Here is a 13,344-nt window from a genome sequence, read left to right as displayed (position 1 = left end):
AAATTGGTTATTGACAGATATCTTTTTAAATATCTTTTTTATCATTTACTGAGGCTATTGGCGCCCGAAGCTTTACGGACAGTGTTCTCTCGTTTCAGACTACACTACCACCGGACAGTAAGCTGTAAGAAGAGCTCCTAGAAAGATAGGCTAGCAGGTGGATTCGAACCCGGGTCCTCCGCTTGAGAATCCAATACGCTAACCGCCCTAGCTAATCCTTTCTGCACGAAAGAACTACATGCAATCTTTCTTTAATGAACCTTGATGGGAAATTATTCTAGAAGCCGAAATGTTCCAATTGTAAGTGAAAGTAATGTGGTGAATGTTAACACCATTTTCAGTTGGAACAATTTATCTTGCTAATCTAATTGTGTCAAATGATTAAATTCAAATAATTGTCCTAATCAGGGTGACTGCCATGTTTGGCAAGTGACAATAGTCGATTACATGGGTCGATTATCAACGCACTTGCGATTGTCTGTAGCTGGTGGACAATAAGAGACTTGTAATAATAAGAGACAAATATTTCATTATCTCGCAATTAGATCTGTGGATGTTCTCATTCTTCAAGAGGTCTGTCTACTTGGTCCTTCACTGATCTACTTGGCTAACAATGCCTTCCTCTATTTCTATAACATCCTGATAGTATCAATCTTTAAATTCAATCATCTTTCTGTTTTCCTTTATTGTTGTTTGCATCTTTTTTTTAGCTCCAGTAAGAGAAAGTGATTCAGATTCTCTTTCTCTGAACAGTTTCCCGATTTCCTGGCTTTTTTGCAGGAAGTTAATGTTTATGTTTTGAGATTTTCTCGAAATAAGCACTTACGTTTTTACTAAACCTAATATTTACATCACACATACCTAGATGTGTAACTGTTTTCTGAGCAAGGAGAGATTATGTTAATGCGGTGTGATGTACACTTGTTTACAGACTGAACTAGGTCAGTAAGAATTGAATATGTTTTGAAATAAGGAAGTTCGCGGCTCTTACCTGGAGCTTTGTAGAGCAGGAAGTCGTGAGGGTTTGCCCTAGATGGGAAGCTGGATAAAGGTAGAAGAGGAACCTCTTCGTTTTACTCAATCTTTTATTTTGAGAAATAATAATTATGTATATTTATGTACAAATATGTTAACAATAAGTTTATTAAAAATTAGCCCGTATTCTTAACTTTTAAGTAACGGTCTTCTCAATAATATTTGTACGCGGGAAATTCTCTCGTAGCAACATCAGGGAATTATTGTGAACACTGTAGGAATTGGGCAGAAACTTCCGGTCGTAGTCTTCAGGCGGCATTCGTCGATTCAGAGTTTGTGATTCATAACCTTTGGCTACTCCTAGGCCTGCCTGGAAAATTAGATTTTACCTTTTAGGAAAACTTATTTTGAAAATGATCTTCTAGGAGGGATGTGGTGTGATCACTTCTTGGGCGATCCAGCGGGATCTCAGACATCACGAATCCCCAAACTTTTCCATCAAGCTGCTCTCTACGTTTCTCTTTTTGAATACACAAACGAATAACAGGTAAATTGATTACCTTAATTAATCAAGATATCGATTTTTAAAATTACACCCTCTTGAATTATGGCCTTCCTTTAGACGTACAATTTTTTTTAAGAAAGGGAAATAAACGTGTTACCGCTTCGATGCAGAAGATTTAAGGCTTAAGATTGTTTAGAATTCTAAGTAAAGTATTAAAAAATTATTTACCAAGTGAGCTGATTTTGGTTGTTCGAATCTTGTAACATTATTTTAGCCCGAAAAGTCCTGAGTCAGCTGTGGATTTGTTTGTCGAAAGAGACGTTAAAAATAAAGTTGGTCAGAGTTGTACAAATAACGTACAGTACTTACTTTTATAAGTACAAGATAAGGAGACGGTTGTAAGGGCAGTAAAAGGAACTACTTAAGGTAAGTTGGCACGGAAGACTGGAGTAGGGCGTTGGAAATGGAGACGGAAGAACTGGGAGAGAGGGAGAGAGAAGCCTCGAGGCTTAAGAAGATGAAGAATTTGTAGCTTCATCACAGAGGAAATCCTTCTGAACTGCGCAGAAGTTAAAAATAAGCTGAACGTACAAAAATAGAATTTCGGCAAAGATCTGACAGAAACACGTGACTATGAGAACATAAATTGAGGACATAAAAGTTCTGTTGAAATGGGCACCATCTACGGCGTAGATTCGGCAATAAAGAAACTACTTATTTCCTTTGTAAAGAGACAGCAACAAAAGAAATTCGTTGATGTTGCAGTTGATGTTAGTGATTAGCAGATCACTCCGTTGCAGACTCACTAACATTAGAAAGATTTTTTTTTTTTTTGCGTAACTCTCTAATTAACCCTAATTCTGGAGTTCTTAAAGATCGAAATTATTACGCAAGTTATCTTACCTTCTGTTATCGCGTGGTTCAGGGGTAGTATTACGATCTTACTAATTTCCGGGTTTTGGCTGTTTACCGGAAATGCATTGATGTACCCCAGGCGGAAGAAGAAGTGTTAACTCTTTTATTCTCTCTCTCTGCCAGACAGTCGTTGTCAATCCCACCCACTTCCTGTGTTTGTCTATCTCTTTGTAGAGTGAGAGAACGCCGGAACTCGAAAACCAAAACTCGCAGAGTGTTCCAAATTTGAAATTTAGTCATTTTTTGTATTGAATCAATTTAATAAGTTTTTAAAATTTTCTCGGGACCCAACGATTTTGTAAAAATATCGTATATTACACCTAGGTGTAGAACGTGGAATTATTTGAGTCCATTTGTCAGTGAGTTTTGAACTGAGATTTCCTTCTTCCAGGAATGGTAAAACTATATGAAGAATGTTGTGGGAGATGATTTAGAATCATCGGCGTGAAAAATAAATTCTATCAAACCGGATGCAGCAGACGGTGACGTAAATTATTTCAATCGAAATAAATCATCACATTAGAATGTTAAAGGAAGCTGGCCATCTGTGACTGTGGATTCATGAACATGTTCCTTTGGGACACACGTGGAGCGGAATTATTGGACAAATTACTTGCACAAAAACTAGAGCTGCTGTTAGCTGAGGTCCCTTGTACGACTTCTGGAACTTAGATCGTTTTACCGCAGACAGCCCGTCATTACAAGACCAGATATAGTTTTATCATTGTCTCACCTTTTGCCTGATAACGTTAGCCGTTTGGTTGGTCACATTGGTGACGATTTGGGCTAATTTTTGGTCCACATCCACCACATCCTTGTGGATAGTCTCTTCCATCATCTGAAAATCATCCATTACATCTTTAGCAGGCAGCAATTAAATTAGATTCAATTAATACTGTAGTAATAATGTATTGTGGAGCCTAACTTCAACTCACACATACCTCTCCTCGCGTCACCATTACATTGTTCCCAATAGAAATCTAGGACAATTAATTCTCTCGTCACTGTCCGTCACCAGACAATGAGCCGTAAGAAGCGCCTAGGAAGAGGAAATCTAAAGGACCAGCAGCTGGATTCGAACCCGAAATCTCCGAGTGGGAACCCAGCACGCTACCCACTGAGCTAATCCTTTTCGTTTCCAATAATTAAATAATTTAATTAAAGAATTTGATTTATAGTTTTCAATGATCAAGGTTTTTTTTAGGTTTTTAAAAGTTTTTTAATTTAATGTAAAAATAATGTAATCGCCTATTTTTTCAGGCGGGGCTAAACTTCCAACTACCAATTAGGTGTCGTGGAGGGGGGGTGGAAGCTCATACTTAGCTATAAACCATTTTTTCTAACAAATAAAAAGTAGTCATACGCGGGATTCGATCTGGGGATCTCCCAGTTACAAAGCCACTCTCTTGACCACTAGACCAACACCCTTTTTGTTTTTCTTTGACCTGTTATTTAATTTAATACCTCTCTTCTTCCGCCCCGCATTCCATGGCTTGATGTTGACTACAGACAGCTTGGCGCCCGGATGTCTTTTCTCCACCCGTTCTCTCCCTCACATTTCGACCTACCCGTCCCCACTAGGGAATTTCGCGTAACAGTTCGAGCCTCCTCCGAATTTGGAATTCTCTAAATTAATCTCACCTTATTTATCCACTGGTACAAGGCTGTGGTTCTTTTCTGGAAGCTGCTGTAAACAGCCATGCCATGTTTATATCTGTCAGGGATTTGCATGTCCGTAAACATGTACTCGAGCACCTGCAAGTGGAATCACATAGAATCCCCACAGTTTTGTACACCAAAATGTAACAGAATCATTGAACAATCGCAATATAGAAACCTGGGTAAGAGCCAGAATCTCTCTGTGGTTGCAGTAAGGGAACTGAACTCCCGGTAGATTCAGCTGGGCCGACTGGACGCACATTACACCTTCGTGCAGACAGTTCCTGGCCTCAGTTCCCAGGCGCCATCGGCTGTCGTTATTGCTGGAATAAACGAAAAAAGAGAATGAAATCTTTTTGGATCAATATTTTCCGAATAATTGATTTTAGATTATTTTGTTGGATGTTAGGTGAGAGTGGTTATGAAGCTAACTCTACTGAAAGCAATCTATTGTTGTTCTCTTAATTTTCTGTGGTTGTCGTTTGGAAGATGTACTATTGGGGCTTGCAGAGCAGAGGAGATGAATTGCCAAAACCCTGGGTCTTGTAAAGAGGCTAGAATTTTCGCTAATAGAATTACAAAATGGGTTGTCATACTGAGCCTCCTCTCTGCTATACAGCGCTTACGCAGACTGTGCCACGGCAGTAAATAGTCTTCCTGTTTTCTGGCGGGGCAATGCTAGTTTGCAGCATGAGATCTTGGCCTGTTCAGTTCAGAAAAGGTCATGTCGCAAAAATGGCTGCAGCGTAAACCCTGGTCTCCTAAAAAGGCGTGGCTTCATCTACTAGACCTTCCATGATACAATATTTCAGTAAGCCTTTTTTGTCGGCAGTGCCTTAGAAATACTGCTAATAAATATCAAAACATAATCATTGAATACCTTACATTCAAAATAAGCATTCTTAAGAAATAATACTGTTTAAGAAACTGACAACTGACATGGTATCCTTAATCTGTGTCCAAGATTCCACGGCTGATCTGGACAGCGCTGCAGCAGCCTGGACCAAACGGCTGGCCTCTCTCCAGCACAGTTCGCCGCTGTACAGAGTATCTCGGTAACTGCGTAATCGGTCAGTCTCAGCGGCCAGCTCTGATCGGCTACCGTTACCAATGCTTTCTACAAGACAGAACAGAATGAAATCTAGATTATTAAGGAAAATTAGGGAAAGAATTATTGGAACGAGGAAGCAATGTTGGATGATTTTCTCTTATGAGTTGGTCAAAGAACTGCTGAAGTAGTTTAAAAATTAGGTGATTTGCTTAGATTTCCCAATTAGTACAGGAATTACATAAATTATTTGTTTCCTATTGGCAACGATGTGCTGTTGCTATTGGTGCCCATTTCGATTCAATTGAACAAGGATTAGTTGAGTAGAACAATTTTAAGGGATCCCCTCTGAAATCCCCAAAACTTTACTAACATGAAGGGGAATACATCCCGTTAGTGGAAGGATGTGCAATAGTAGATAAGAAAAAGACTCACTAAGAATATGTTCGTGCTGTTCATATAATTGTTGCAAGTGCTGCAGCCTCTCGGACAGCCTGGCAACTTCCTGTTGTGCGTCTTCTTTCCGCCTGTTCAGCCAATAGACTTTATGTTGCCTCATCGCCTTCAATTTAAAAAAACAAATACTTAAATTACAATAACACTATTGTTAACAAGGAAGTAAAGTATTGTATCTTACCTTCCTGTTAATATTGGCCACAAACTCCTCGTGTTCCGCAGCCACATCCGGCAACCTGTTTAGGTGCAGTTCTTGCAACAGTCTCCGGATAGAGTCGTCGAAATTCTCCATTCTCCTAATTGGCAAAAGCACATGTATTTTCTTTTGAATTTTTCAAAGAATTTGCTTTCTCGTAGTGCGCATGCTCACTGTATCCCTGACCGATTTCGGACTTACAACCATCACCAGAGGTAGATACACCAGTTTGATGCAAAGATTTCGATTTCAATTGTTTCCGGCTCGCGCTATATTTGCTGACTTTTTTCCGGTCAATTTTCTGCAAATTTCATACGTAAAACCCTCTAAAGTGCCACCGCAATACAAAGTAAAGATCTACTAACAAGTCTTTAAAGAAGTGGAAACTTCTAGAGTTGAGGGATTGAATTGACCAGCAGAGGGTCCATCGTTTCTTAGCGGTCAAAAATCACTTACTGCCGTAAGTATTGATTCTTTGTTACTTTTAAGGCTTCCACGAAAATGTCTCAATCAAACCATTTCCGTCATGTCGACAATTAAAGCTGAATCGTCTTCAGCAAGAGCAGCTGTTTCGGTACAAACTATTGAGTAAGAGTTCAGAGAGACTATATTATATTATTTCTGGAAAATAAACAACTGATTACGAACAATATTTATCAGCTGACTAATTAAGTTCTCATGGCCAACTTAATAATACTCACTTGGGAAAGTTGACCTGTTTTTAATTACTATGCCTTCATAACGTAACATTTTATTAAAAAAAAAAAATGGTAAAAACAAACGTGCGAAAATGAGCTCTAATAATCACACGACAGACAGACAAAAATGAACATGCGATGAGACACACTCTCTACGTGTACAAACCAAATTAAAGTGTGCATCCGGAGTGCACACTCACACGACTTCCTCTTACTACGCTCAAGCAGAGATGAGCACTGATTAAAAATACAATTTAATCGATTATATTTTTATTTAATTTTAATCTGAATTTAATTGGCCAAATTAATCCTACTTTTAATAATATGGCAATTAGTTAGTGTGAATTAATTTTCAAATTTAGTCTTTAATCAAACTAAAAAATTTATTGTTAAATCTGAGAATTTAATTGAACTTTAATTTTAATCACAGAATTAATTTAATTTCAATCGATAATCAAATCGATTTAATCACGCACTATATGACTTTTCAACCTTATGGTTCGAACCACGTTTTGGCGAGGCCATCTTTCTGGAGTATCTTCTACAAAAACTTTTGCGATTAATTTTTTCAGACTTGGACTTCACAAGCATTACGATTCACTAAACCAAGATAGGTTCACCCTTACACTCACATTTAACCATGTTTGGTGACTCACTAGACCTAGGTAGGACCATCTTGTAGTCTCATTTTAGGAGAGGTTAAATAAGGTTTTCTAAACTTCCATTTTAGATATTTTAAGGTTTTACTACCTCGCAAGTATTTTGATTATAAAATTTCTAACCAAACTTCCAAGAAGAAAGAAAATCAATACAGCGGAAGTGCAATTTTAAAGAAAAGCTTTTTCTATAATCACTTCTTCCGAGAAAACTACAAAAATTTTGGTTGCAATAAAACGTTCGACCAAAAAAATTGAATTTACTATATCAACGTTCGCCTTATTTCAGTCTTTCCTTGTCCAGCCAAGCTAGTATGACGGGTTAGTATACACGAGGAACATTACGGCTATTCCACTAGTACGTGCTGCTATCTGGGAGTGAACACAGACACGACTTTAACTTAGTTACGAGTTGTTAACAACTTACAGAAAATTCTCACGCACACTTCTTAATATTTTCCAAAAAAATTATTTTAATGAAAATTTTTGATCAATATTTGAAGTTTAGAGAAACTTCCAGGTGGTATTCGAGAAAAACTCTCAGAAAAGAGAAAAATTCTATCAGAACTTCCGGTACTTTCTTTGCATTTTCTAGGAATTCATGTATCATTCATTCAGTAAAAGGTTTGTTCCGGTCGGAGGATTTTGAGTCAGGCCTCCTGGTAGAGCTCAACCGGAACTCTAAGGTGTAAACTTCCTGCGAGATTTACCTTTTGGAACATTTTGTTCACACACACACACACACACACACACACACACAGGTTAAGTCTTCCTTAAGTCCACAACTTGAAAGAAAGTCGGATGAGTGGTCACTTCAGATATTTTTTCGATTTTATAAACCGAAAACGGAACTACATTAACTAGATAGGAGAATTTTACTCTGTTAGTTGTCTGTTTGTAAAATCTGACAAAACTATTACAATAAGCCAAGCACTTACGACGTGTCCATTTCCGGTACAGTTCCAGGTACAGTAGTTTGCTTTTCGTCCACATCTCCGGTGACCTCTAACAGCGCTGTGTCTAGTTCTATGGTCAGCCGTTCAAGTTTGACCATCGCATGTCCTGCAATTAGGAAGAAAAAACCGGAAGTGATTTTATAAGGAGATATGAATTTGTAGAAGACAATAAGATTTCGTGGAAGTTGGTGTGTTATCCTCTGACCTAATCCTGGAGCCGGTGGACCACGTTCCTCGTGGAAGATTTCCTTCTCCAGACGCAGATATGTGGCCAGCAAATCGGCTCCCTCTTCAGCGCTCAGAGTGGCCTGGAAAACAGAGGATATATCTTTTAGAAGAAGACTATCTGAGATCTCTTGGCTGAATGGAATTGTTGGATAATTCTAAGAACATGTCCATTACCAGTGCATGCATTATTAAGGCATTTGCAACAATCTGTAGCTACTAGTTCATTGGCTAAGATGCTTAGAGTGTGGTGGTCATGTTGCAGGAAACATTTTGGCTGGAGTTCATGGGGAGGCTGTTGCAGAGAAAAATATTTAAAATATCAGGTTTCCGCCACATTTCTTGGCAGAAATACAGGACGTTGTTTGATACACAGGAAACTAATCTTGGAAATGACGTGGAAATTTCCCATCCAACATCCTTAAAGCGAGATTAGGATTTCATTGCTAATATTTTGTAGTGAGTGAAAAAAGGCGGAGCCCCATTAAAATATCCGCTAAATTTTCGGTATAAAAATTTAAGTTTTCCCATTTCAAATTAACAGTATGAGTTTTGAGACATCCCAAGAACGGATGTTGGTTCCTTGAAAGAATCATTTCAGCGTAATGAGCACTTTCATCCAATATCTGGACAATTTTAGTGAAAATTAAAAAAAAAAATATTCAAAATTTTGAAGTTAGAAAAAACCTGTAAGATAAGATTTGGTGAAGTCAAAGAAAATCGTGTGAATTTTCTTAAGAGATTTCCACCGCTTTTCCATAGCTCTCAAGGTCATTCCAATATTTTGATCAGTCTGCCGATCAGCTGTTTGTGTTTGGCCTAGATAAACTCCTTACATAAAAGTTCCAGTACATTCGAACTTATTGCTGTACACTACATCCATCGTAGTTGCGGTTAACCAGCCAGCCGATTTTTACTACCATAATTACAGTGTCTCATCTACCAGCATCGCATACTAATTGAGTAAAACAACCTACACCATTTGCTACTTTAAAAAAAAAAACTGATTCTAACTTACTCACATTATGGAACTGATTGAAAAAATGCCTTTGAACTGATGTCCTGTTCTGGAAATATTTCGTTTTATTTAATGACTTCACGAAAGATGAATCTTTCTGAAACTTGTACCTCAATCTTTCTCTTACTGCGATTCTGATGGACCTCGTCTTCTTGTAGTAAAAAGAGAAATATTGTGATCACATGTTTTCCAAAACAATTGACCGAAAATGACGTTTTAAGCCCGTCTTTGTTTAAAAAATAATAATAAGTTACGATGCCAGGTTATACAGTCACTGGATAAAAGTGAAAATTGGATGCAAAATAAAAATAAATAAAAGAAACGAAATTACTGTCCAAAATTATCAAAATCAAATTAATTCAAATTATTTTTTGTTAGTGTTAAAGGGAGAAGAATAAAACTAATAACAGTACAAACGAACAAACAACACACTAAACTAGAAATATAGTATATTATAATCATAGACAAAGCGAACACATTTTAAAATATTAAACTTAACCTAAAAGGCGAATACACAATCAGCACAGACTAAGATATAAGCCCGCGAAACAGCTTCTCCTTCTACACACATCAACCCCCACTCTTCCAATTGTACCAACAACTCAGACTTGCCGAAATAACAAAATATTTTATTGGCTTAAAAATATTTTTACGCGAGAATGTTAATTTTTTTACTAGAGGCAGACGTTCGCGTGGTGGTTGAATTGTAGCACTTACGCTTAGCACTAAGGGTAAAGAAAATAATAATAAAAAGAAAGATCTGCCAAATATCAATAAAGGAATTTAAATTTATTAAATACAAAGAAAGATTATCAGTTTATAGTTCTCAGAATTGCAGTAAGAGAAAGACTCTGTTGACTTACAACAGGTATGTTTACTTAAAACAGGTATTAAGGAAATATTAATCTAGGTAGCACCGACTTACAAGATTCTTCTGATCCGGAGAACTGGCACATGATCCCATGTCGTGCTCATTGAGACATCAGAGCGTGCGGACACTCGGATTCAGGCGACAGGTCGGAGCTAGAACGGAAATGGGGACTGCGCGCTATCCTCTACACACCTCTAGTCTCTACGGTGATCGGCCGGCCAAACAAATCGATTATCAGCGGCGGTCCAATCATACACGTACACTAGAACACCTCCATCGCCTCCTCGTAAGTGTGTACTGTACTGTAGGAGGCCACCATTTTACCTGTCATGTTATCACAACAATAAAAGCTCCTCTGACATTAAAACTATTAAACTGTTCGATAATTTAATAATGATTAGTTTGTAGGGGGCCAGTGTTTATTAGAGCGTTTGAAGGTTTTAATCGTGCAGGTTATAAAAGCCTATTGCAGATCTTTGCTAGTTATTAGAAAATAGTTTCTTAGTTGGCCAACTATATTTGAAAATATTATTTTAGTAAGGAGTAAATAACATTATATTACATCAAATTTCAAAAACAATGTTGCCAAAGTTGTTTACATTTACAACGAACTCACAGTCTAAAGATCTCTTTAACAAAAACTTACAGTTTAAAATGTTAAGTATAAGGGTTGATTAAACGCCAAAAGGTACACAAATCAGCAAGCACCCAACATTTCATTAATTCTTCATTAATATTTAAGTAATTTTACTGCATTAATTTTCATTAATATTTTTTAGAATTTATTAGATGTCACAGACCCTTATGCTGGCCATTTTCGTCTACAAAATATTTGTTCAAGTAGCACTGTAGATTGACTGTAATATCTAGTTATTTATAATAATCAAACTATTAAATACAGGTTAAAAAGAAAAACGTTATAAAAAATAAAAAAAAATTATGAGGCTAAAAAATTCAAAACTTTTTTTTATAAAAAAAAATGTAATATGTAATATAAAGTAAATAAGATATGTATATTTTTAGGACAGCTAATTATTCCAGTATTTTACTATAAGTAAAATTAGGGGGACTAAATTAAATTACAATTGAGAAATCAATAATTGTTGTTGAATAATCTACTTGTTATTAACTGTGTGTTATTTGTGCTCACGAATATTTCGGTAAGACGAATTCAAGACAGTAGCCTACTCTAACTTTGTCTTTTTCTACTTTAACATGCATGTACATATGTGTGATTTATCATAATTATAACAAAAAAATATAAATGAAGTGGCCAGCATAAGGGTCTGTGACATCTAATAAATTCTAAAAAATATTAATGAAAATTAATGCAGTAAAATTACTTAAATATTAATGAAGAATTAATGAAATGTTGGGTGCTTGCTGATTTGTGTACCTTTTGGCGTTTAATCAACCCTTATACTTAACATTTTAAACTGTAAGTTTTTGTTAAAGAGATTTTTGTACCTTTTGGATAGATTTTCCTTTTTGTCTATTTTACAAAGTTACATATCTGCTTTACAGAATTTTTTAAATTTGGAATAAGCAATTCTATCATTATAACCTGATAAGATGGTAAGTCGGAACCGTAACTACCACTAGAGAGATCTTTTTAAAGAATGATTATCGTTAAGGTCCCCCAAACCATCCTCAGTAACAACTTTTTTTGAAAAAGCGTTTTGAATAAAATAGGAAGGTATTTGTGCGTAAATAGCAAAATTAAACTGCGATTTCATTACTTCCTTTTAAGAGGAGTAAGAAAAATAAACTGCGATTGCAGTACTTCTAGGCAAAGAGGCAAAGATTTTTTAATCGAACGACAATTCATTGATTTAAATCGGTTCACTCATTGATAATTTAAACGATTGCAGTACTTCCTCTTAGTAGGTGCAAGAGCATCAGCAATGTAGAGGAGCTTTAACCACTTATTCGAGCTGAATTTTATCAAAATCGGACTAAGCGTTATAGAAATATTGGTAATAATAGTTTTAGAAAGGGCCTTATTTGGGTGGGGCAAACTCCCCTCCTTATGAGGCACGGCGTCGAGACCTTTATAGTGCAAATCTGTACAAAATTTCGATTCGAATGACATTTCATTCATGAAAATCGGTTCACGTGTCGATAATTTGAAACGATTCCTATACTTCCCCTTAACAAGTGTAAGAGCTGATTGCCGCTTTAATGTTACGTAGGGGAGCCCTAACCCTATCATCCTACCAAATTTTATCAAAATCGGGCTAAGATTTACAGAGTAATTAGTAATAATAATTTTGGAGGGGGCCTTACATAAAGGGGGCTAACTCCTCTCCCATTCGATGTACAGGATCGAGACCCTCAAAAGGCACATCTACATAAAATTCCGAATCGAATGACACCTCATTCATGAAAATCGGTTCACGCGTTTAGGCGCTACGTTTACAAAAAAGGTAACAAGAAGAAGAAGAACAACAACAACAACAACAACAAGAACAAGAACAAGAACATTTTTTGAAAAAGCCGTTTTTGCTCATTTTCAGCAACTTTTTTCTCGAAACCTATTAGATCTGGGTGGTTGCAAAAAAATTACAGCTATAAAGGAGGGTTTGCCCTATATTTTAAAGAAAATTTGGGAATTTTATCTTTTATAGAAAAAGAGAAAAAAATTGTCAAAGTTGGGTGTTTTTCAACGTTACGCTTTTTCGTGCAGTTTTTGACGATCAACCCTTATACAACTGTCCTACCGGACAGTTTTAATAATTTTCATTCTTATTCACATCATTGAGTTCACGTTAACCACACATTACCATGACGTAGCAATAATTCTTACCGGATCCTTCCGCAAAACTATTCTAAAATGTATTCTCATAAATAAATTATTCAAATCTTAGATCTTGCTAAATTTAGATCTTAAAATTAAATACATGTTTTTCAAAGAAATCATGAAAAACCATTTTCGTTTCTAACTCAATCTCTCTCCCAGACTACTCTAAATTTAATTTTTCTAAAAAAAAAAGTGTTTAAAATTCAAGATCTATGAAAGCTTAGAGTAAATAACAAATTTCAAGAAATGTAAAAATGCATTTAGCGAAACGGTAGACTTCCGGTTTCCTTCAAGTTCGCAATTTGAGTATCTCATGTAACCTCTATTTATCTTTCATTGCATACAAAAGGTTGGAAAGAACAATTA

The 13,344-nt window shown here is 36.3% G+C and overlaps 1 protein-coding gene across 3 annotated transcripts; it reads right to left on the bottom strand.

Moving 5' to 3' along the window:
- Positions 1-1,067: 1,067 nt before the first annotated feature.
- Positions 1,068-10,394, bottom strand: synr (BH3-only protein sayonara). Of its 3 annotated transcripts, none has more exons than XM_074116455.1 (10): positions 10,233-10,394; positions 8,270-8,372; positions 8,047-8,170; positions 5,740-5,854; positions 5,538-5,664; positions 4,994-5,171; positions 4,233-4,377; positions 4,037-4,150; positions 3,129-3,233; positions 1,068-1,345 (listed from the first exon to the last, which is right to left on the bottom strand). In XM_074116455.1, the coding sequence occupies exons 1-10, from the start codon at positions 10,269-10,271 to the stop codon at positions 1,172-1,174; spliced, it is 1,224 nt and encodes a 407-aa protein (XP_073972556.1). In that variant the 5' UTR covers positions 10,272-10,394; the 3' UTR covers positions 1,068-1,171. The 3 variants fall into 3 exon arrangements, with proteins under 3 accessions (XP_073972556.1, XP_073972557.1, XP_073972558.1); XM_074116456.1 differs by lacking the exon at positions 10,233-10,394 and adding an exon at positions 9,312-9,652; XM_074116457.1 differs by lacking the exon at positions 10,233-10,394 and adding an exon at positions 9,308-9,433.
- Between the last annotated feature and the right edge of the window lie 2,950 nt (positions 10,395-13,344).

Source organism: Rhodnius prolixus, unplaced genomic scaffold (genome assembly GCF_049639745.1).
Source record: "Rhodnius prolixus isolate KJV_2025 unplaced genomic scaffold, Rpr scaffold_13, whole genome shotgun sequence".
In the NCBI taxonomy this organism is placed as follows: Eukaryota; Metazoa; Arthropoda; class Insecta; order Hemiptera; family Reduviidae; genus Rhodnius; species Rhodnius prolixus.
The sequence above is the reverse complement of the archived record's forward strand: the minus strand, read 5'-3'. Positions and strand labels throughout refer to the sequence as shown.

Bases quoted from the DNA above. Each gene is read 5' to 3' on its own strand.
- synr (XM_074116455.1), bottom strand. From the start codon at position 10,271: ATGGGATCATGTGCCAGTTCTCCGGATCAGAAGAATCTT. The intron at 8,171-8,269 runs GTCAGAGGATAA...TCCTAATTGCAG, and splicing joins TCCACCGGCTCCAGGATTAG to GACATGCGATGGTCAAACTT. The intron at 1,346-3,128 runs GTGAGACAATGA...CTAATTTTCCAG, and splicing joins CTAACGTTATCAGGCAAAAG to GCAGGCCTAGGAGTAGCCAA.